General features: G+C 40.2%; 1 protein-coding gene across 1 annotated transcript; it reads right to left on the reverse strand.

Moving 5' to 3' along the window:
- Positions 1-6,783: 6,783 nt before the first annotated feature.
- On the reverse strand, positions 6,784-12,763 carry cidec (cell death inducing DFFA like effector c). Its single transcript, XM_080782955.1, has 6 exons — positions 12,640-12,763; positions 12,217-12,291; positions 11,993-12,122; positions 10,742-10,891; positions 9,360-9,550; positions 6,784-7,179 (listed from the first exon to the last, which is right to left on the reverse strand). Exons 2-6 carry the CDS (start codon positions 12,267-12,269, stop codon positions 6,993-6,995), a joined length of 711 nt encoding a protein of 236 aa, XP_080639081.1. The 5' UTR covers positions 12,270-12,291; positions 12,640-12,763; the 3' UTR covers positions 6,784-6,992.
- Positions 12,764-17,891: the final 5,128 nt, after the last annotated feature.

Here is a 17,891-nt window from a genome sequence, read left to right on the forward strand (position 1 = left end):
AGACTTGGCTCATGCACCCATGTGCTCCATTAATAACAGCATTGACATCAAGAAAATTAAAGATTTCAAATACCTTCATATATGCCATTCAGACGTCTCAAGACCAACGAATAATCATCCTGATGGAACACAGGTCAAGACTTTCTCTTCCTGGAAAATTAGCATGCTAAAATAATGATCTTGCATCAATAAAAAAAAATAGTTTAAAATCTTACCACTGATAATGTCATCGGTAGGCCATTAGTAAACTGTCTACACCCCACCTTTGAGAAGTACACAGAAATGTTTCCATCTAATAATGAGGACCAATTATAGGAAGAAAGAAAATGGGCATAGATTCAGGGAAATGGTCAGATCCCTGACACTATGCTGTAAGAACAACCTTGCTCTCAACATCAACAAGACCAAGAAGCTGCATGGACTAGGAGGCAGAGGTGCGAGCATGCCCAATCTACAGTAGTAGAGAGTGCCCCCCCATCCACGCGAGCTTCATTTTCCATCTACCAGCTGTCTAAAAACCAAGAAGAGACTCCTGCCACTCGCGGCATTTGGTATCTCTGTGAATCTCCTGTCTGGATGCGCCCTGTCTCTGCCTCTCTCCTCTAGCCACAACCACATTCTTTCCCACCTGCTCGTTCCTCTCAGCCTGTCCTGTGTTGCCAGTTACCACCATGTTCACCTGTGTCCTGTTGGCCTTGTGTGTACAGTGTATATATACAGTATACACACACCCTTGTTTTCCCCTTTACCTTGCAAGTACATAAACCATATCGTGTCTGTCCGGCAGAAACCTTGTACCTCCATATTTCCGTAAATTAATACGCTACTACAGCGTCACACACAAGCTGTAGCAAAGAAGTTCACATTGCAGATTGGCTATTTCTTTTGCTATTTTAAATTTCTTTATGAAAGTTCTTAAGTGTGTCTTTTGGTTCTATTATTATTGAACCAATGTAAAGTATTAACAGGATATTGTGACAAAATAATAACTACATTGGATCCATTGGTATACAGGTTTTCTTCTTTTACATTTCCTGAAAAAGTAACAGTTGTGGACATACAAGGTTCCCATCTGAAAACAACAATGTGGTGTTATGTTACATGTTTTGGCTCCTACACCTCTCTAGCATCTTGTGTGGTAATATGGACAGAAAGTAGGCCTATTTGTTTTAACACCAATAAGCAAAACCAACAAATCATCTTCTGTAATGTATGAATGCTTAGACTAGGGAATGTCATGAAAGTATAATCATACTTTGATTGGTTGATTGGTTGAGGTGATGATGACCATATTAGGGCATGCATTCCACAGGCCAATTCATCCTAGTTCAGAGGTTCTCAGCCTTTTCAGGCCGTGACCCCCACAAAATAATCATATTTAAACTGGGGACCCCCACCCTAATAAGGAATGTAGGAGTTGAGGCATTGCATTTTGTTTTGTTCGGTTCCACAGATAAATATTGTGAAAATAGCAACGAGGCTTAATTATAGATCAGCTATTTTCATTTTCAAGTTTTGCTTCTTTCTTATATTATTATTTAAAAATTGGTCTTTTTTTCTTTTCTTTCTTTTCTTGTAGGCATTAAAAAGGTAAATATATATAAATAGATAATATAATATGGGGTGCAGAATCCACAGGTTGAGAACCACTGTCCATAATGATTATTGGGTATTATTCTTATATCACAATTTAATTTGTTCCAAAAACTGTACGTGTTAAAAAACGGAATTTCTGTGGACACGTCCAATAGGTCGTTAGAAATATTGACTTTGACTTTGTCATCGTCTACTGAATTAAAAAAGAAGCAATAACAGTGCTGAAACAACTGGCCAGAGAAACCAATTCCCATCTTGTCTAAATGGAGAGAGTCTGTTGAACCAATTAAAAGAACGGTGAACTGTTTCAGGAAGAACCTGAAATGTATCAAACAAGGCTTTATCAAGCAAGAAAATAGTGAGGCTTCCTGACTTTGTATTTTGTCCTGGACCTACACTCTCGTTTTTATTTGTGTTATAGTTTGTAGGATTCTCCACTGGTCTGACAAAGTGTATGTAGAGAAATACACAAATAGATGAAAATATGAATAAAACATGAACAAGTAAGGTTTGATAACAAGAACAAATTACTAAAATGTCAATTATGACAGCCAGGACGGTCCCTCGACCTCCGCGGATCCAGCCCGGCCAGATCCAACAATCCAACACTTCCATCACGGTTTCAAGACAATGCAATTTATCACTGCATACTTGTGACAAAGCAATGCACAAGAGCAGACACTTCACTGACAAGTGCATTGACAGCTTCCAACTGTAAAAAAAGGAAAAAATGTACTAAAAGTACAAGGGAATTATAATGAAACACAATACAGAATGGCTGACGCTTCCATAAAGTCACAGAGTGCTCTCTCTCCTCTACAATACACAGACACACCACCGTCAGTGGTGCACTGCACACAGGACACCTGCTAAGCGTTCTTCTTGATGAACACAAGTCCCTTAAATGGTACCTTTTAATTGGTACATTGGATGAGGCATTGGACGAAACAAATTTTGTCTCGTCCAATGCCTCATCCAATGTAAAGGAGCTGATACATTGTCACAATTATAACATTGCCTAATCACAATTATTGGAGATGAATGCAATTGTTTTGCATAATCGGCATGATCGTTTCCATGTTGAAAAATGATCATACATTTTTCAAAGAATAGTGGAAATAGCAGATCTACAAGCTCTACTATTTCCAGATCGGCTGTAGATCGGCTATTTCCACTACTTTTAAACCTTTTTTGAGGAGAAGATTATTAAATATGACCTATTTTGGCCATAGTACATTATATATTTTGATTATTCTTATAGGTCATTGTGAGTAATTTTTGAGGGGCGCTAGCCCCTCCTATGCACAGCTTTGTGTGTTTGTGTGAACCCCATAGTGATGATTTCATTGGCTGAGCACCACATAGTGATGGTGTCATTGGCTGAGCAATGTACGTAAAAGTGAGGACAGAAAAGTGAGGACGCCAATATTATTGTTATTGGCCAGAATGTGATGATATATGATGATAAGAGCGCCCCTCACTTCAAACAGATGTGATTTTTCTTTGTATATTTGTACAATTTCTGTTTACTTTTACCGTACCTATATGATACCTCATATCTTTGTGTCTATGAGTCCAGGGCGAATCTCAAAACAGTAGGACTCATCATTGCCAGATTTCTTATGCACGCTGCCAGACCAGTACGCCAAGGAAGTAACTTCCCACATTTTTTCCACATGTTTGTGAATATTTGTTTAAATATTTGACTTACAATATTTCAATCCCATAATGGGGATCGAATTTGTAATCAGAACACCATGAGCACTAAAATGAAAAATCTAGTCTAGTCATAGTCACAGACTTAACTACAGCAGGTGGAAATTAGAAGACAATTAATTAAATTGTCCTGCTGGTTGTAGCAAGAGATGGATTATTGCCACACATTCTTTCCCCCGGACCAACACACATACAATCTGCAGTGTTATAGAGTTAGGGAAAGGACTTGTATGGGTCCATAACAACACATATTTCACACTATTGATTTTGAACACGTATAGGCCTACATCAGTGGTTCTTAAGGTGGGGTCCAGCGACCCCAGGGGTCCTTGAGGGAGTCCCTGGGGGTCCCAAGCTAAATTTGTTAATATAACTATCAGTTTAATCACTTTAACCATATTTTATACTTTGGCTATATAGGCTATATTTTTTAAGAAATCTTGAATTGTGGAAAATATTGAATAATTTTAAAAAGATTTTAACAACGCTGATTTTCTCTCATATAGGTTGTCCCTGGCACAGTGCATCTTTTAAGATGAGGAGGGTCTCTGAGGAAATACATAGATATCAATATAGGGGTCCTTGACATGAAAACATTTGAGAACCAATGCTGTATTTAAGTATTGATGCGTATGTGTGCAAGTGTACCCACTGACATGTTTGCAGTCAGAGCTTAAGGTTGCAGTGAGAGATATCCCACAGGAGCGTGGGAGAAACACAACGCTTCAAAGCCTGCAGTGTCAAACATGATACTCCCAGATATTGTTTTTATTAAAAACACATATCTGCAATCCATGTTGATCAATATTGCTGACATGGAGCAGTGATTTAATAACTTAATCACTTACTTAATTAAAAGTATAGTAATTCATTAATTAGAAGTAGCCTATAGTCTAATTACTTTATTTTAATAGCCTACCAAGCATTGAGCACCATTTATTTATTGCAAAGAGATTCATACATCTGCAATTATTTATACTCCAGAGAGCTATATACCTCAAATACATATAAAATACATACTGTAAATGTCCATGCATGCAATTTTGCAATGCATTTTGCACATTAGGTAGGCTAAAAAGGTAACAAGCCTGTAGTAGAAATGAGAAGTGTATAGCTATTATAGGAATTGGAAATAAGTTGGGCTACGTAACGATAAAACCCATATAGTTGTTCGTCGTTCCCGTTAAAACAATATGAACCATGAAGCAAGCGTTACCGTTAAAGTTATAGCCGAGATATCGGGTAGGCGTCAGGACTATCTTTATGTTATGCTTGCCAATTGTTACAACATTCTTTGAGAGAAACTACATCCATTTCGTTCAGATCACTACAAATGTTTAAAGATACCATGCGTCCGAATTCTTACCTCCGTTAGCAGACGAACCGATCCATCTCTGTGTCTCCGGAATGGACCCCCCTCTCCAGACTCCACTCTCCTCTATCTGGACCAACCACGCGCACGTACTACAACTACAAGCTACATCAGATCAGTGGCACATTGTTTCTTTGTATACGCACGCACCGCATGGGGTCTCTTCATGGTCAGATTCACAGCAGCCTAGATGCGCTCGCCTGTGTGTGGAGGACTATTTCGCGCCGCAAGGCGCAACAGTCACAGTCACAGAAGACACTTATTTTTTTCCTGTGAAGTAGGATAGGCTACGAAGGTCGTTCCGATGTCAACTATATCGTCGTAATCGCCAAGCACTGCAAGCAGAGTATGCAAAACCATGCGAACTTCAAGGTCAACCGTTTTCTTGGTGGAGTGAGCGCTTAAAGTTAACTAACAGTTCCCATTAGCCGCCTGCCCCTGCTCCTACAGTCTGCCATGCACTGATAACGCACTTAATGGGTTTAATTTAATACACTTGAATACGTACGTAGCTTAATAAACATTGTCAATGGAATTGCATTCTGGGGAATAACTGGTCCAAGTGTATTTCCTGCCAGGCGCCAGCTACTGCATGGTATTCATAAACTGCGACAGGAAATAAACTTTGCCCCATTTCATGTGTAAATGGTAATGTCTGTAGCATATTGAGAGACAACCTGTTGCATTATTCACTTTAGAAATCTTGGCATGATCAGCTCAAGTTCAACAATGCACTTGTTACCACACAGCCTACTACATATATTGTTTTTGCCTTTGGCAGACTTTTGCCTTTTGCCATTATAGAAAATAGAAATACAAAAAGAAAAGAGCAGTGCAGGAAAGTCATGAGATCATAATTGTGCAGGTTTTTAAACATAAATTGTGCTGCACAGTCATAAAATGTGACCGTGCAGTGCAGCAAATAAAATTGACAGATTCTGAAGAAAACATATCCTCTATAAATCAGGCATTAAAACAGTGTCTCTAAACTATCACAATGATGGCAATTCAAATTCCAAGCAAGCTTCTTTGACGAGGTGAAAGGAAAAATCTGCTGCAGTGCAAAGAGCAAACCATCACCCACTGACTGTTCCGCTCAGTGTAATGGCTTGTTTCCCTCTCCTTTCACTTCCCTACAGCTGCTAAATGCTATGGCCATCTCATTCGCCTTCTCTCATCTTCTCTGAGGCATCACCAGGCTGCAGCTGACAGAGCAGCAGAGACTGGGAACGCGTGGGAGACAGCTGCACATTGTGCCAATTACACTGTCCAAGCAGTCATACACATGTATTCATTAATCATTATAATAATTTCTCCTCTATAACAATTTTTACATTAAAAACACCTTTAAAAAAACTTATTTTATAATGAATTTTACTCAAGCAGGACAATGCCTGTCTCAAGTTCATGTTATGCATTTTAAAATGAGTAATTTTAAAAATTACCCTTTGAAGATTTTCAAACAATTTACAAACTTTCAATAAAATGTCCCCAAAATAGGGATGCCAGCGTTTATGTTCTCCTAAAATAGATATTCTATGTTCTGCAAAACAGCAAATAGAGGTGATCATTTTATTTCTTCATTAACATTTGTGGGACAAATTTGAAAATAATAATAATAGACAACATAACAGCAAAAGTGCATTCTGAGATCCATGTAACAGAGCAAGTAAATTGACATCAACAGCATCACTTGTGCCAGAAAACAGATGCACTCCTGTCACTTCACAGCCCCCACACACATACCCCTACACCATATCTCATAATTATGGCAAGTCTAGTAGTCTACTACACCATAACAGTATTAAAACAGCCCTGCAAGAGGGGCGTGCACAACTCCACAAGGTGCTGAATAAGTCTTTTAAGCACCTGGGTGCTGCAGTGCTAGAGGCCAACACACAAAAGAAAGAAACACACACACACACACACACACACACACACACACACACACACACACACACACACACACACACACACACACACACACACACACACACACACACACACACACACACACACACACACACACACACACACACACACACACACACACACACACACACACACACACACACACACACACACACACACACACACACACACACACACAAACATAATTCTGCAACAGTTTTGTTGAGGCAGTCCAGGATATACAGTGGACGCCTTTCCAAGCAACGCTGGTCATTTCACATTAATTTGAGACCTCAAGAAGGCTGCCCTGGCTTGAAATGCATCCACTTGCAGCTCATCTACTGAAGATTTACGTTGCACGTTTTCCCTCAGTATAAAACACAGCCACAGTTCAGTGTCACTGGGAAGCCTTGCCACCTAGTAGAATGCTCTGCAGCTGTTTGATTCTGCTCTCCTGTGGTAGTCCAAGGTTACTCGCTGCCTGCTGCTGCTCCTCATCCAACAGCTGCTCGATGTAGCAGGAGGAGCCAAGCAGGATGTGGCCTGTGGTCTGCATGGAGAACAGTGTCCACCGCAGAAACTCCCTGCAAACACGTATGGGGCAGAAGGCAAGATGTGTCAAGATATGGTGCAGGTACTTTACTCAGTATCACTTCCCAGACAATTTGAGTTTTTAGCAGTTCAGATAATGGTGGCAAACTCACCCTTGACCATCATCTGCTGCTACAGACCTCCGTCTGCTTTATCGGAAGCCTTGGGTAATCTAACAGACCTGCTATCCAAGTGTGCCCACACTGACCTTCTATGTCTCGGCGATATGAACTGGGCTAGCGACAAAGCTGCTAGTTTTAAGCAGCAATGTGACACCCTAAACCTAGTCCAGATCATTCGCTGTCCCACCAGGCATAATCCAGCTACTGGTGGTGACACTTTAATTGACATTATCTTAACAAATGCTGTCGTGTATTTGCAAATGATCTAAGTGACCATTGTGCAATTTATTGTGTTAGGAGCACCCAAAGGTAATGGCCTTATACTGTCCTCCAGCGGTGCCTTAAACACTTCTCGGAACAAAACTTCCTCCATGATTTGGCATCAGTCGATTGGTTTCGTATCTCCTCAATTCCAACTGTGGATGAGGCTTTTTGTTTTTTTCACGACCATCTTCTCTGGCTGATTAACAAGCAAAACAAAAAAAATCTGAATCAAGAATAGAGCAAATCCCTGGTTTTCTAGATAATTAGGTGACTTGTTGCACACTCGAAAACAAGCAATGGTCACTTTATTTCGGGTGCTGAGAAACAAATGTAAGGCCCTTATTAGAAAATCCAAATCCGAACACTATATCTATCTCTCACCGTAGATACTGCGAGTAATCACTCCAGCTTCTGGAGAGTAGTTAAAACACTTGCCGGAGCCCCTCAGAAAGGCGTCCACGAGAATACTGGCTCACCTGTTGATTCTGATTTTGACTTCTGTCTTATTCTAGTACCAGATGTGTTGCGTGCCCTGTCCACACTTGACCCAAAAAAGTCCAGATGGTCTCAACCCTTATTTTCTAAGAATTTCAGCCTTGGAGATTGCACAACCGATCACTGACATTTTAAATCTTTCTTATCTACTCAGGGTTTACCAGAAGTGTGGAAACAGGCTGTGCAGAAGGCCCCCGTCGCGTTCTCGTAGCATGGTTCGTTAGGCAATAGACTTTCAATCCATACCTCTTGGGTTCGAATTCTGTTCACGCCATCATCTTTGTGTCCACCGCAAAAAAAAAAAATCCGGATAAAGTCAAGTTTGCTTTGGTCCTACATGCCTTACGTCGTGCTTGCGAGATACAGTACATGTTTATCCACATGCGTTGCGTCGTGCTTGCATGGCCCAACCCACTGTATTTCTTACAGATATAGCTGAGGGCTGAAAAACGCTAATGACCGCGTACACCAAGGATTTGGATGTAAGCCGTTTCTATACCATGAGAGTCCTATGGGGTCCAGTGTCGGAAGCAAAAATATTAGTTTTAAAGCTGGATTAATGCACTTTAAAAGAAATCCAGTCAGCTCAGAATTTCTCACGTCAACAGCATTTTGAGGAACTGTGATTTTGCACCCCTAAATATGTGTCCAGTGAGATTTCATACGGCACAATTTGATCATTTTTGTTCAGAAACCCATGTTGATTCTGCTGCACAATTCCAGCTATTCTAAAACAAGGCATCTCCCACGCTTGCCCGTTTTTCCTACTCGATTTCGCACCAGTGAGGGGAGGGAGGGGCAAGGCGACGGCCCTAGTTACAGTTAGTTGAATTGTCAAAACTCCTGCCTTTGATCATCCATTAGATTCGACCATTTTATTATTTTATCTGTATTCTTCTTGGAAAAATATAAAAATATATTCCTATGGAAAGGCTATATTATTTTATTTATATTGACCAATTTAGTATAATTTAGCCGTTTCATAAATCTTATTTGTACTGTCGTGAAAGTTTATAATAGTTAGAGAAATTCTAAGTTTCAACACCAAAGTAGTAGTAGTGAATGAGCAACTGGACATTGTGCCTCTGCTTCACGTTCCACAGCCGTCTGCCTTGACTTCTGTGTGCCGACTGCGGCGGGCACAGTGTGGGCTAGCCCCTCCCTCCCCTCACTGGTGCGAAATCGGATAGGAAAAACAGGGAAGCATCTCCCACATCTACCCAGAGACCACCCCCCCCACACACACACACACACACACACACACACACACACACACACACTCTTTCACTCACTTGAGCATCTTTTTGGCACCACAGCAGTGTAGGTCGTAGGTCATAGAGTATACACCATACAGGGTGGCCTTCATACTCAGGCAGCCGATGAAGTCCTTGGGGTTGCTCTTGTACAGATCAAAAGTCACTTTGGCCAAGTCTTTTCTTTGCTTCGCCCTGCGCTCAGTTTGTTGAACTCTGGGGCTACTGATCTGGGAGTGGGAGGATGGAATAAGAGGAGAATATACTGTATGTTCAACAGCTCATTCCAAGTGCGATTATGTTATGGTGGACTCATTTTTCTCTTCTTCACAATTGTGCGAGTGTGAAGATCGACTATTTTTGGTAAACCTTGTTGAGCCATGTGGCCCATAGGGCAGGAGCCCATCTTCTGTTAGTAATCGCATCCCAGCACACACAGTCAGGACCTGAATGAATTAGTGACGTATTGGGGCCAGATCTGGCCCAGAATATCAGCTGATTTCAACCAACATACATTCTGCCCACTAAGACAGGCGTCCCTGGTTGAATCAGAGAGAGTCCGATCGGGGCCAGATCAACTTAAGTCCTATCATAACTAGTCAGATCTGGCCCAGAATAAGCTATATTATTTCAACTGGTGAAGACGTCCTGGAAATGACGTAAAGATCATCCCCATATGGGCTGTGATCTGGCCTAGTCCTCCACTTCCTGAACGTCACTGGAGGACGTCGTCATAACGTCATTTGGCTTGCTGGGATGCAGCGTGTGACACACGTGTTCGAACCGATCAAATTGCTGTGCTTGAATGTCCGGTCATCTGCGCTGCGTTATTTATTAGCAAATATTGCTTAGCTGAAACTACTGTCAACACTTTTCATGGTTGTGATAACGAGTCAACGTCAGGTCGTAATTCACACAGCCAGGATGATGAGCAGCACTTCTCTCCAAAAGTTAACTATTGTCTGCTTGAAGCACTCAAGGCGCTGCGGCAATAAACAGCAGACACCAGGAGCACCATGAAGCACGGAGCTCATATGCTCTGGGAAGGGCTTCTATGCTCATTACAAGTTATCTGAACCCAAACAAACAGTTAATAAATTGCTTAATAATTATGTTTACCCAGCTGTCAAATACGCTTTCTCTTTTAGAATATGAGTGAGAGAGAGGTTTACAGTTTTAAGATTTCACAGTAATACATGAATAGGAGCTAAAGAACAACACAATGACAAGATTTCTTTTTTAAAGTAGATATGTTTGCGACATTATTTATTGCTCTGGTGTTTTTTTTTTAATCAGAGGATTCCCTTCAAACTAGTTATTTTATTTGTTTATTTGCTCATGTCGCGCCGAAAAAGAAAAGGTTTCCTTGAAAATATTTGTCAGAGGCACAGGCCATTCAGCATCTCTGGAAATGTTTTTACCTGAGATGGGGTCCATTTTTGCATCTTCTCCAGGACCATGAGGACAGCATTCTCAGGCAGGGTCTGGAAGAAGTCCTCCGTATCTACCCCTGTCCCATCCTCATCCAGCACCAGAGCACTGACACAGGACACATGCAGGGAGTCCATGACCTGAGCAGGTACGGTAGAACAGGAAAGTAAGAGGAACTAGAGGAAACCTTGCTATTCCTGAACAAGTAGCTATTTTGCAGAGTTCCTCTCTGCTTAGTTGGGAATTAAATGAATACAAATCAGAGCAGGCTGGTGATTAGGGGGGATTAGGGGCCGTGTTCACTGAGGCTATTTATTGTCATTTGTTAATTATCGAAATGTTTGCCTAAAAATGCTTCAAAAAGCCTGGATTGAAAACATTTCAGCTCAAGCACCACACGCGTGAACATGCCATCCCAAAATAAATGCTCAGCGCCATGCTGCTTGTGTTCCAAAAAACATGGCACTCCCATTGTCCCAACAATTCAAATATACGCTGTGCTCAGGAAAAACACATCTTGGTGGACACAGCTCCTTACATATATAGTAGATACATATAGAACATTGATATGATGTTTTGTTTTCTCGTTTTGTGTTTTTTTTTGTTCTTTTTTGTCTTGTTCCCGTTAACTGTATTGTCCTGTCTGTCTTTGTTTTTGTTTTATGTTATGTTTGTTTGTTTGTTTGTGTTTTGTTTTCTTACCTTCTGTTGTTTGCCTTGTTGTATTATTTTACCTATGAAAGCCATTTATTTGTTATGCACTATAAGCTTAGGCTTCAGCCTACACCTTTTTGGTCAATGTTTCTTTTGCAAAAAAAAGCAGGCACTGTATTGATTTGTTTTAATGACCAAAATAAATAAACTACTACTACTACATCCTAAAAGCCCTGCTGATTTGAAGCGCATGTTGCTCACCACAGTGCTCACCAGTTTGATTCTTCATAAGGTAAAGTGCATGAAGAACTGTTGTGTTTATTGCAGTATATTCTAGACACACACCATATTGTCTCATTGCTCTGTCACCATCCTCTGACTCACTCACCTTATTAATCTAACCATGCCCTTTGTCTGTCTGAGTCACAATGCTACATGTCAGGAATTGATGATGAAGCTAACAAATGTAAAAATGGACCCGCAATGAGTTAAATTAACACCCAAGACTTTGTATTGTACCGTCAGCCTAGACTTGAATGTTAAGTCGTCGTCGTCGTCGTCGTCCCCCAGTCCATCTCATAGCCTACCTTGTTAATCAGGTCTTGCAGCCCGTCTGCCATGATGCCCTTCTTCACACTACGGTCAGCACATGTGACCCTGAAGGGCTTTGAGCGAGGAGTCCGACCCGACATGGCAGAAACACTGGATGTCACACACCTGGCAAAAAAAAATATATATATATATATATATGATAGAGAGAGAGAGAGAGAGAGAGAGAGAGAGAGAGAGAGAGAGAGAGAGAGAGACTTACTTTGTGAGGGTTGTTGGAGTTAGGAGGCTGAGGGACTTCATTGCATAATCCATCTGCTGCCAAAGGGCACTAGATCTGGGATTTGAAAAGGTACATCTGTTTAGCAATGGTTTTGTTATGCTGCAGTATTTGAACCTGCCACCAGAGAGAGCTGTAACTTTACTAATAAGCTAAAACATGGAAGAGACTTTTGAGAACATTCACATAAAAATGTATACAAAGGGTCAACATAAACTGGACATAACAACACAGGTTTAAAACCTTTATCAAGTTCCAACAACATTCAGGAACTACTGGAAGCCTAATATCTTACTTTACTAAAAGAAAAAAGATAAACATTTCTTAGTGATTTGTGTCATGACAGCAATGTGAATATCTTGATAAATAAACACATTTTACAATGACAGAATCCTGAAACCATACCAGAGGTTGTTCTCCCGATGTTACGATACGGTCTTCTCTGAAACACAGTTCCCAATTTGGTATTGATCACGCTATGGAAAGATCACAGTGACAGCTAGTGTATCCTTGTTAATCTCTAGACTCCTTAATGTTGGCTCTATTTATCTCCCTGTGCCTTGCGCCACATGACATGTTATTTCACCTTTGTGCAGAGTATTCTGTCAGCTGCATGCGGTCAGCTTCATTGAGCAATTCTCTGTGCCCTCCCATAGTCCCTCCCCTGTGAAAGCTCTGAATTCACCCCATGGTGGAAGCAAAAGGTATATGATAAAATGAGACATAACTTTAGAAATATTTATAGTTTTTTTCACTCGCTGAAGAATACATCAAGTTTGGTATTTCTCAGGTTTGTACAAAGCTACAAAATATTGATTTCTCAGGTAGATTAGGTAGGCATGTGATAGAGAGAAAATGTATGTGTTGTGTTTAAACAACGCATTCCAAATTCCAAATATAGCCCTGGGTCAGGTCATTATCCTCATACAGAGAGTCATATAGGAAGGTTTGTCTTCCTATATGACCTTTACCTTAAACCTCACTCTCAATAGTAACCATTTCAAGCTCTAACTAGGCTAGTTGGAGCTTTAGTCTAGTAATAGCCTATACAATCACTATATAAACATAAGCAATCAATATTGTTAAAACAAGTGGAGCGCAGTCACATTCAAAATTAGAAAAGATGCAGCAATTCAAAGGTTTTTTTTAACAGAAAATGCTGTGTAAACTAAAGGTATCCATTTCAGAAGGAAACCACAAGGTGGCAGTCCTAGCTAGATAGTTTTAACGACACTGCTTACAAATACATACCACATAAACAAGTGTAATACTTTATGGTGTCGTGACTGTCGTCCACTCACAGTTGACAGTTTTTGTATTGAGTTGTACTTGAAACACTAATTGTGCAAACTGTTAATAAACTCCAATCAATAAGACCCAGGACTCAGACCCTCATCAGACCCAGGTATTTACCCTGAACTATATGTCTCATCTACGTATGAATATATAATGAATTTCTATGAACTCGGATTCGGTTCATATGTGCATGACTTGATACTAATTAGTCTAGCACTGGCAGCGACAAATGTGACTGTGAGCCATATACCCATGCGATAGGCCTACTAGAACTAAAGTAAGCTTCTGGTACTCTGGTCTGTAGTGTAGACAATTATCATTAGTATAAATCCTTGAGTGAAGTGGAAATGGTACAAACTCTGTCACACTGAATTTTTGCACGGTCTACGAGACTACGACCTGGAATTAAAGCTTTAATCCATTGAAGCAGAGCATCAGTTTGGCTGGGTTTGCTTCTAGGAGAACATATGCAGCAACGCAACATTAATAAAAGCTGGTCAAAAAGTGTGCTGAAATTTAAAATGGGAAGAAAATATTCCACGTTTTCCGCCTAGACAAATGCAAAGCGCGGTCAAATTATCTCTCCTCGGTCATTAATCCGGGCATCAAACTAATAGGCTAGGCCTATAGGCTACTCACGTTTGTTTTGTTGTCTAGTTTGTCCTCACTCCTTCCAAGTGAGATTACGGCTGCGTCCACCGCTCAGTTACGCAAATTTGAAACAAAAGCTGTTTTGTTGTTTCTGTTTGGATGTTTCTTTTATTTTTTATTTTTTTCTCTCTCCTTATTAGGCCTATATAGCATTTGACTTACATTTTATAACAGACCAGTCACTAGCTGGAAGGACTAGGTCAGGGTCAGGTGACTTTCCATATTAGCCTATGACAAGAGCAAGCCGGACAATCAAAGAAAATCACACCCGTGTGAACTGAGTGGTGCAACTCCCTTCTCTATGGAGTTTAAACAACACTGTTAAAGAGGGAAGACCAATAGTTAGGGCTAGTTAGTGAAATTTGTGGCCAATCTGCAAAAGAAATGCATAGCTGTCTAGGGTCTACTATATATGACCTCTGAAATTGTTCCAACCCAACTCCCTTGGGAAACTTTGTGACAGCTGTTGAAAGAAGTTATGGGGTATACCATTAACAACCTATGCCTAGATGCAGGCAACATGTACAGTACAACATTTCTTTCTGCTTTAAGTAGCAAGTGACAGCCAACTAGGGGTTTTTCATGATTCTTGAATCCATTGCATTGCAAGCATTTGTTTTGCACGAAAAACACCCCTTAAATACGGAGGGAAAAAAAACTTGCGCTAGGAAAAAATAGGAAAACAATTAGGAAAAAAACAAAAACTCAAGCTAGGAAAAAATAGGAAAAAAATAGGAAAAAATATAAGAAAAAAAAAAAAAGCTTAGTGCGTCAGAACCTCAGGCTTAGACACAGGACTGATCAACGCACAGCCTCAACTTGCCCACTGTGATCTTCTCACTTGCGGGTCAAAGTTGTCAGTGTGGGGTGTTAGGTTAACACCTCCGGTGTCAGGTGTGTGATATCTTTTTATGGATCTTAATTATCTTACCATATAAAATATACCACAGTCCACAGCCAACTTGACCAATGTAGAATGTATACTCATTTTCATGGAAATCCAATGTGCATGTTGCTTTGTTGGCCAACTCCACATTTCACGCTGGCTTCAGGGAGCAGAGATGACTCATGCCATCTCATTTTATATCATGTAATAACACCATTAAGCAAATTTATTATTTGCACAGTTTTGAGTCTTAAATCATTCAATCAGATTTTTTTTCCCAGTTTTATCAGTATTTCCGAAAGAGGAGATCCGTGGTATTGCATTGTTCTTGTCTTAGGTCAATTTCCTCCCCATTCTTTTGTCCCGTTATCAGAGATGCCTTGTTGTGAGTGATGCACATTGACTAGACTTGGGCCCATTCATTTGTGCTTTATTGGCCACTGATGCTTGTAATGAATAAGCGTGGCTGATATCAGTGTAGGCTACTGTAGAATGAAAGAAATCACACTCTAAAGAAGGAAACGGATTGTATTATTATATTTAATAAATAACATGTGAATTCTATGAAAAACTAACATAAACACAATAAATAGAATTTGAATTTGATAGTTTCATATTTAGCATTTTGTTCAGTGATATGAATTGTCTGTTAAGTAGCATTCTTTCTAATCAATTCTCTTTTTTTTTCCCAAGAAGCAATCTGTGGAGTGCTTTATAGAATGAGGTATGAAATTATCTAATTGGAAGAACAAAACAGAGCTGAAGTCTAATGACAGGAAGGATACACTTATATGTATTTTTTGTCATTTCTGAACTCGTGTGGCGTTCTTTTCTAAACCGCTATCAATGCCACAACGTGAAAGGTTTACCCCAAAGTGAATCGCCTGGGACCCCGACCTCCAAGGTCCTAGTTATTATTTCCTCTTGCCGATGCGTGCCATCAGTTCTGCATTGGCTGCTGCCTTGGACCTTATGTCCTGGTTCTTGGCCAGGTCTATGAGAACACTGAGGATGCTGGTGGGAACGTCAAGGGACAGGGCAAAGCGTGAGCCCTGCTGAGCTCTCTTTGGGACCTGGGAGGATGGGAAGCGTGGGGCTCGCACTTGACGAAGAAGAGGGTGATATTCTGGAGGGAACAAGGAGCTCAAGATACCTCTCCGATTTAGAACGTCAACAGCCAATATGTCTCTCTTGGTGTCTTTGGCAGAGCTGCCCCTCTGGCCCTCGATAGACCAAGGCAGGAGTAGAGCCAGACACAAACATACACACATGCCTCTCATGATCCGATGTCTGTCTGCAAGGTGTGGACAATTGAGGAGACACATTAGTCATTGGCTCAAAGAGGAGAGTTCAAACATACACAAAATGCATTATGCTGCATACAACCTTAACATTACTACACATTAGAATCTCTTTCCTTGGGAATATCATTAATATTACATTTCAGTTAGTGAAATATGTATTATGCAGGATTTTCTTTTTATAAAATTGGTAGTTTTAATATATGTCAGTTAGTTAGATCATGCTGCTACTATATCACCACAATTTCAAGAAAGTATCAATAAACTGTCTAACAGATTAATCATTTAGTTTTAAATGTCTATAGCCCAGGTGATCCTGACAATATTTGCTTCCATTTAGGAATCTCTAACAAAGGAAGCATGAGTTCAAGTCTGTTGCTCTCCCCTTGTCCCCATATATGGGGACTAGGTTGGTGGAGGGTGTGTAGAGCCCAGGATCACATTAGATGATTGACACAGGGGTGAAAAATGGGTTACAAAATCGTGGGATAAAAACAAAATATATATATATATATATATTTAAAAAAAAAGGAATCTCTAACAAGTGATTGTCAGTTATTTTTCTAGGTGCATGCACCATCTGATAAAGATTTAAGAGACAAAATCAATGCTAATTGAACTTACTGTAAGTCACCAGTATGGATTGATGGTAATTGGTAACTTGACCAAAAGGCTGCTCTTTGTGCTGTGAAGCAAGGCTGGACAAGGCTTTGTCTTTGGTGATGCTGTCCTCTGATCTTCTCTGTCCTCCAGCTTTGGTCTCCTGCTATGTGTTGAGTGACTACTGTATCAAACAGCCTGATGCTCAACTGGACTTCTCTCTGTTTGTGGACCAAGACTCCCACATCCTCCTTCACGTCACACTTTCCCTCCACTCCTTTTACATCTCTACCCCCACCCACAGCCATTTCATCTCATTTCCTCTCCATTCATGCAATTTGTTTCTTTGTCTAAAAATAACATGATGTTAATTACAACATTTAACCTATTCTGATTGTACTGATTTTAAGATGACAATCTCTAAAGCATTTAGAAGTCTCCATCTAAACCTTTGGGGTGGTGGGTGAGGATCCATCGAGTCGCAGGTGCGGAGAACATATGCCAACACACAGTGATGCATTAAACATATTATGTTTATTACACACACACACACACACACACACACACACACACACACACACACACACACACACACACACACAGACACACACACACACACACACACACAGATAAATGTATACAGTAGGACAGTGGATCTATGTCTGACGTCCCTAGTAGATTATGGAAACCATGATAAGACCTACGTCTACACTCTTGCTTTTAGTTGAGCTTTTAAAATCCTTGTTGCTATTCATGTCCTCACTGTGTTGCATTACTGCTATTATTTTAATGTTGATGTTATTTTTATGTTTTATGCCTTTCATGTCATGAAAGGTGCTATACAAATAACGTTTTTTTATTTTTATTATTATTATTATTTATAATAATAATACTATGTATTAGGTATGATAAGCAATATGAGG

The sequence above is a fragment of the Protomyctophum bolini genome (genome assembly GCF_963924005.1).
Source record: "Protomyctophum bolini genome assembly, chromosome: 2".
NCBI lineage: Eukaryota > Metazoa > Chordata > Actinopteri > Myctophiformes > Myctophidae > Protomyctophum > Protomyctophum bolini.

What these genes read in the sequence shown, in the direction of transcription:
- cidec (XM_080782955.1), bottom strand. Translation starts at nt 12,269, where the DNA reads ATGGATTATGCAATGAAGTCCCTCAGCCTCCTAACTCCAACAACCCTC. An exon ending in ACTCCAACAACCCTCACAAA is followed by an intron (nt 12,123 to 12,216) that starts GTAAGTCTCTCT and finishes TTTTTTTGCCAG; the next exon opens with GTGTGTGACATCCAGTGTTT. An exon ending in AAAAATGGACCCCATCTCAG is followed by an intron (nt 9,551 to 10,741) that starts GTAAAAACATTT and finishes TCCCACTCCCAG; the next exon opens with ATCAGTAGCCCCAGAGTTCA.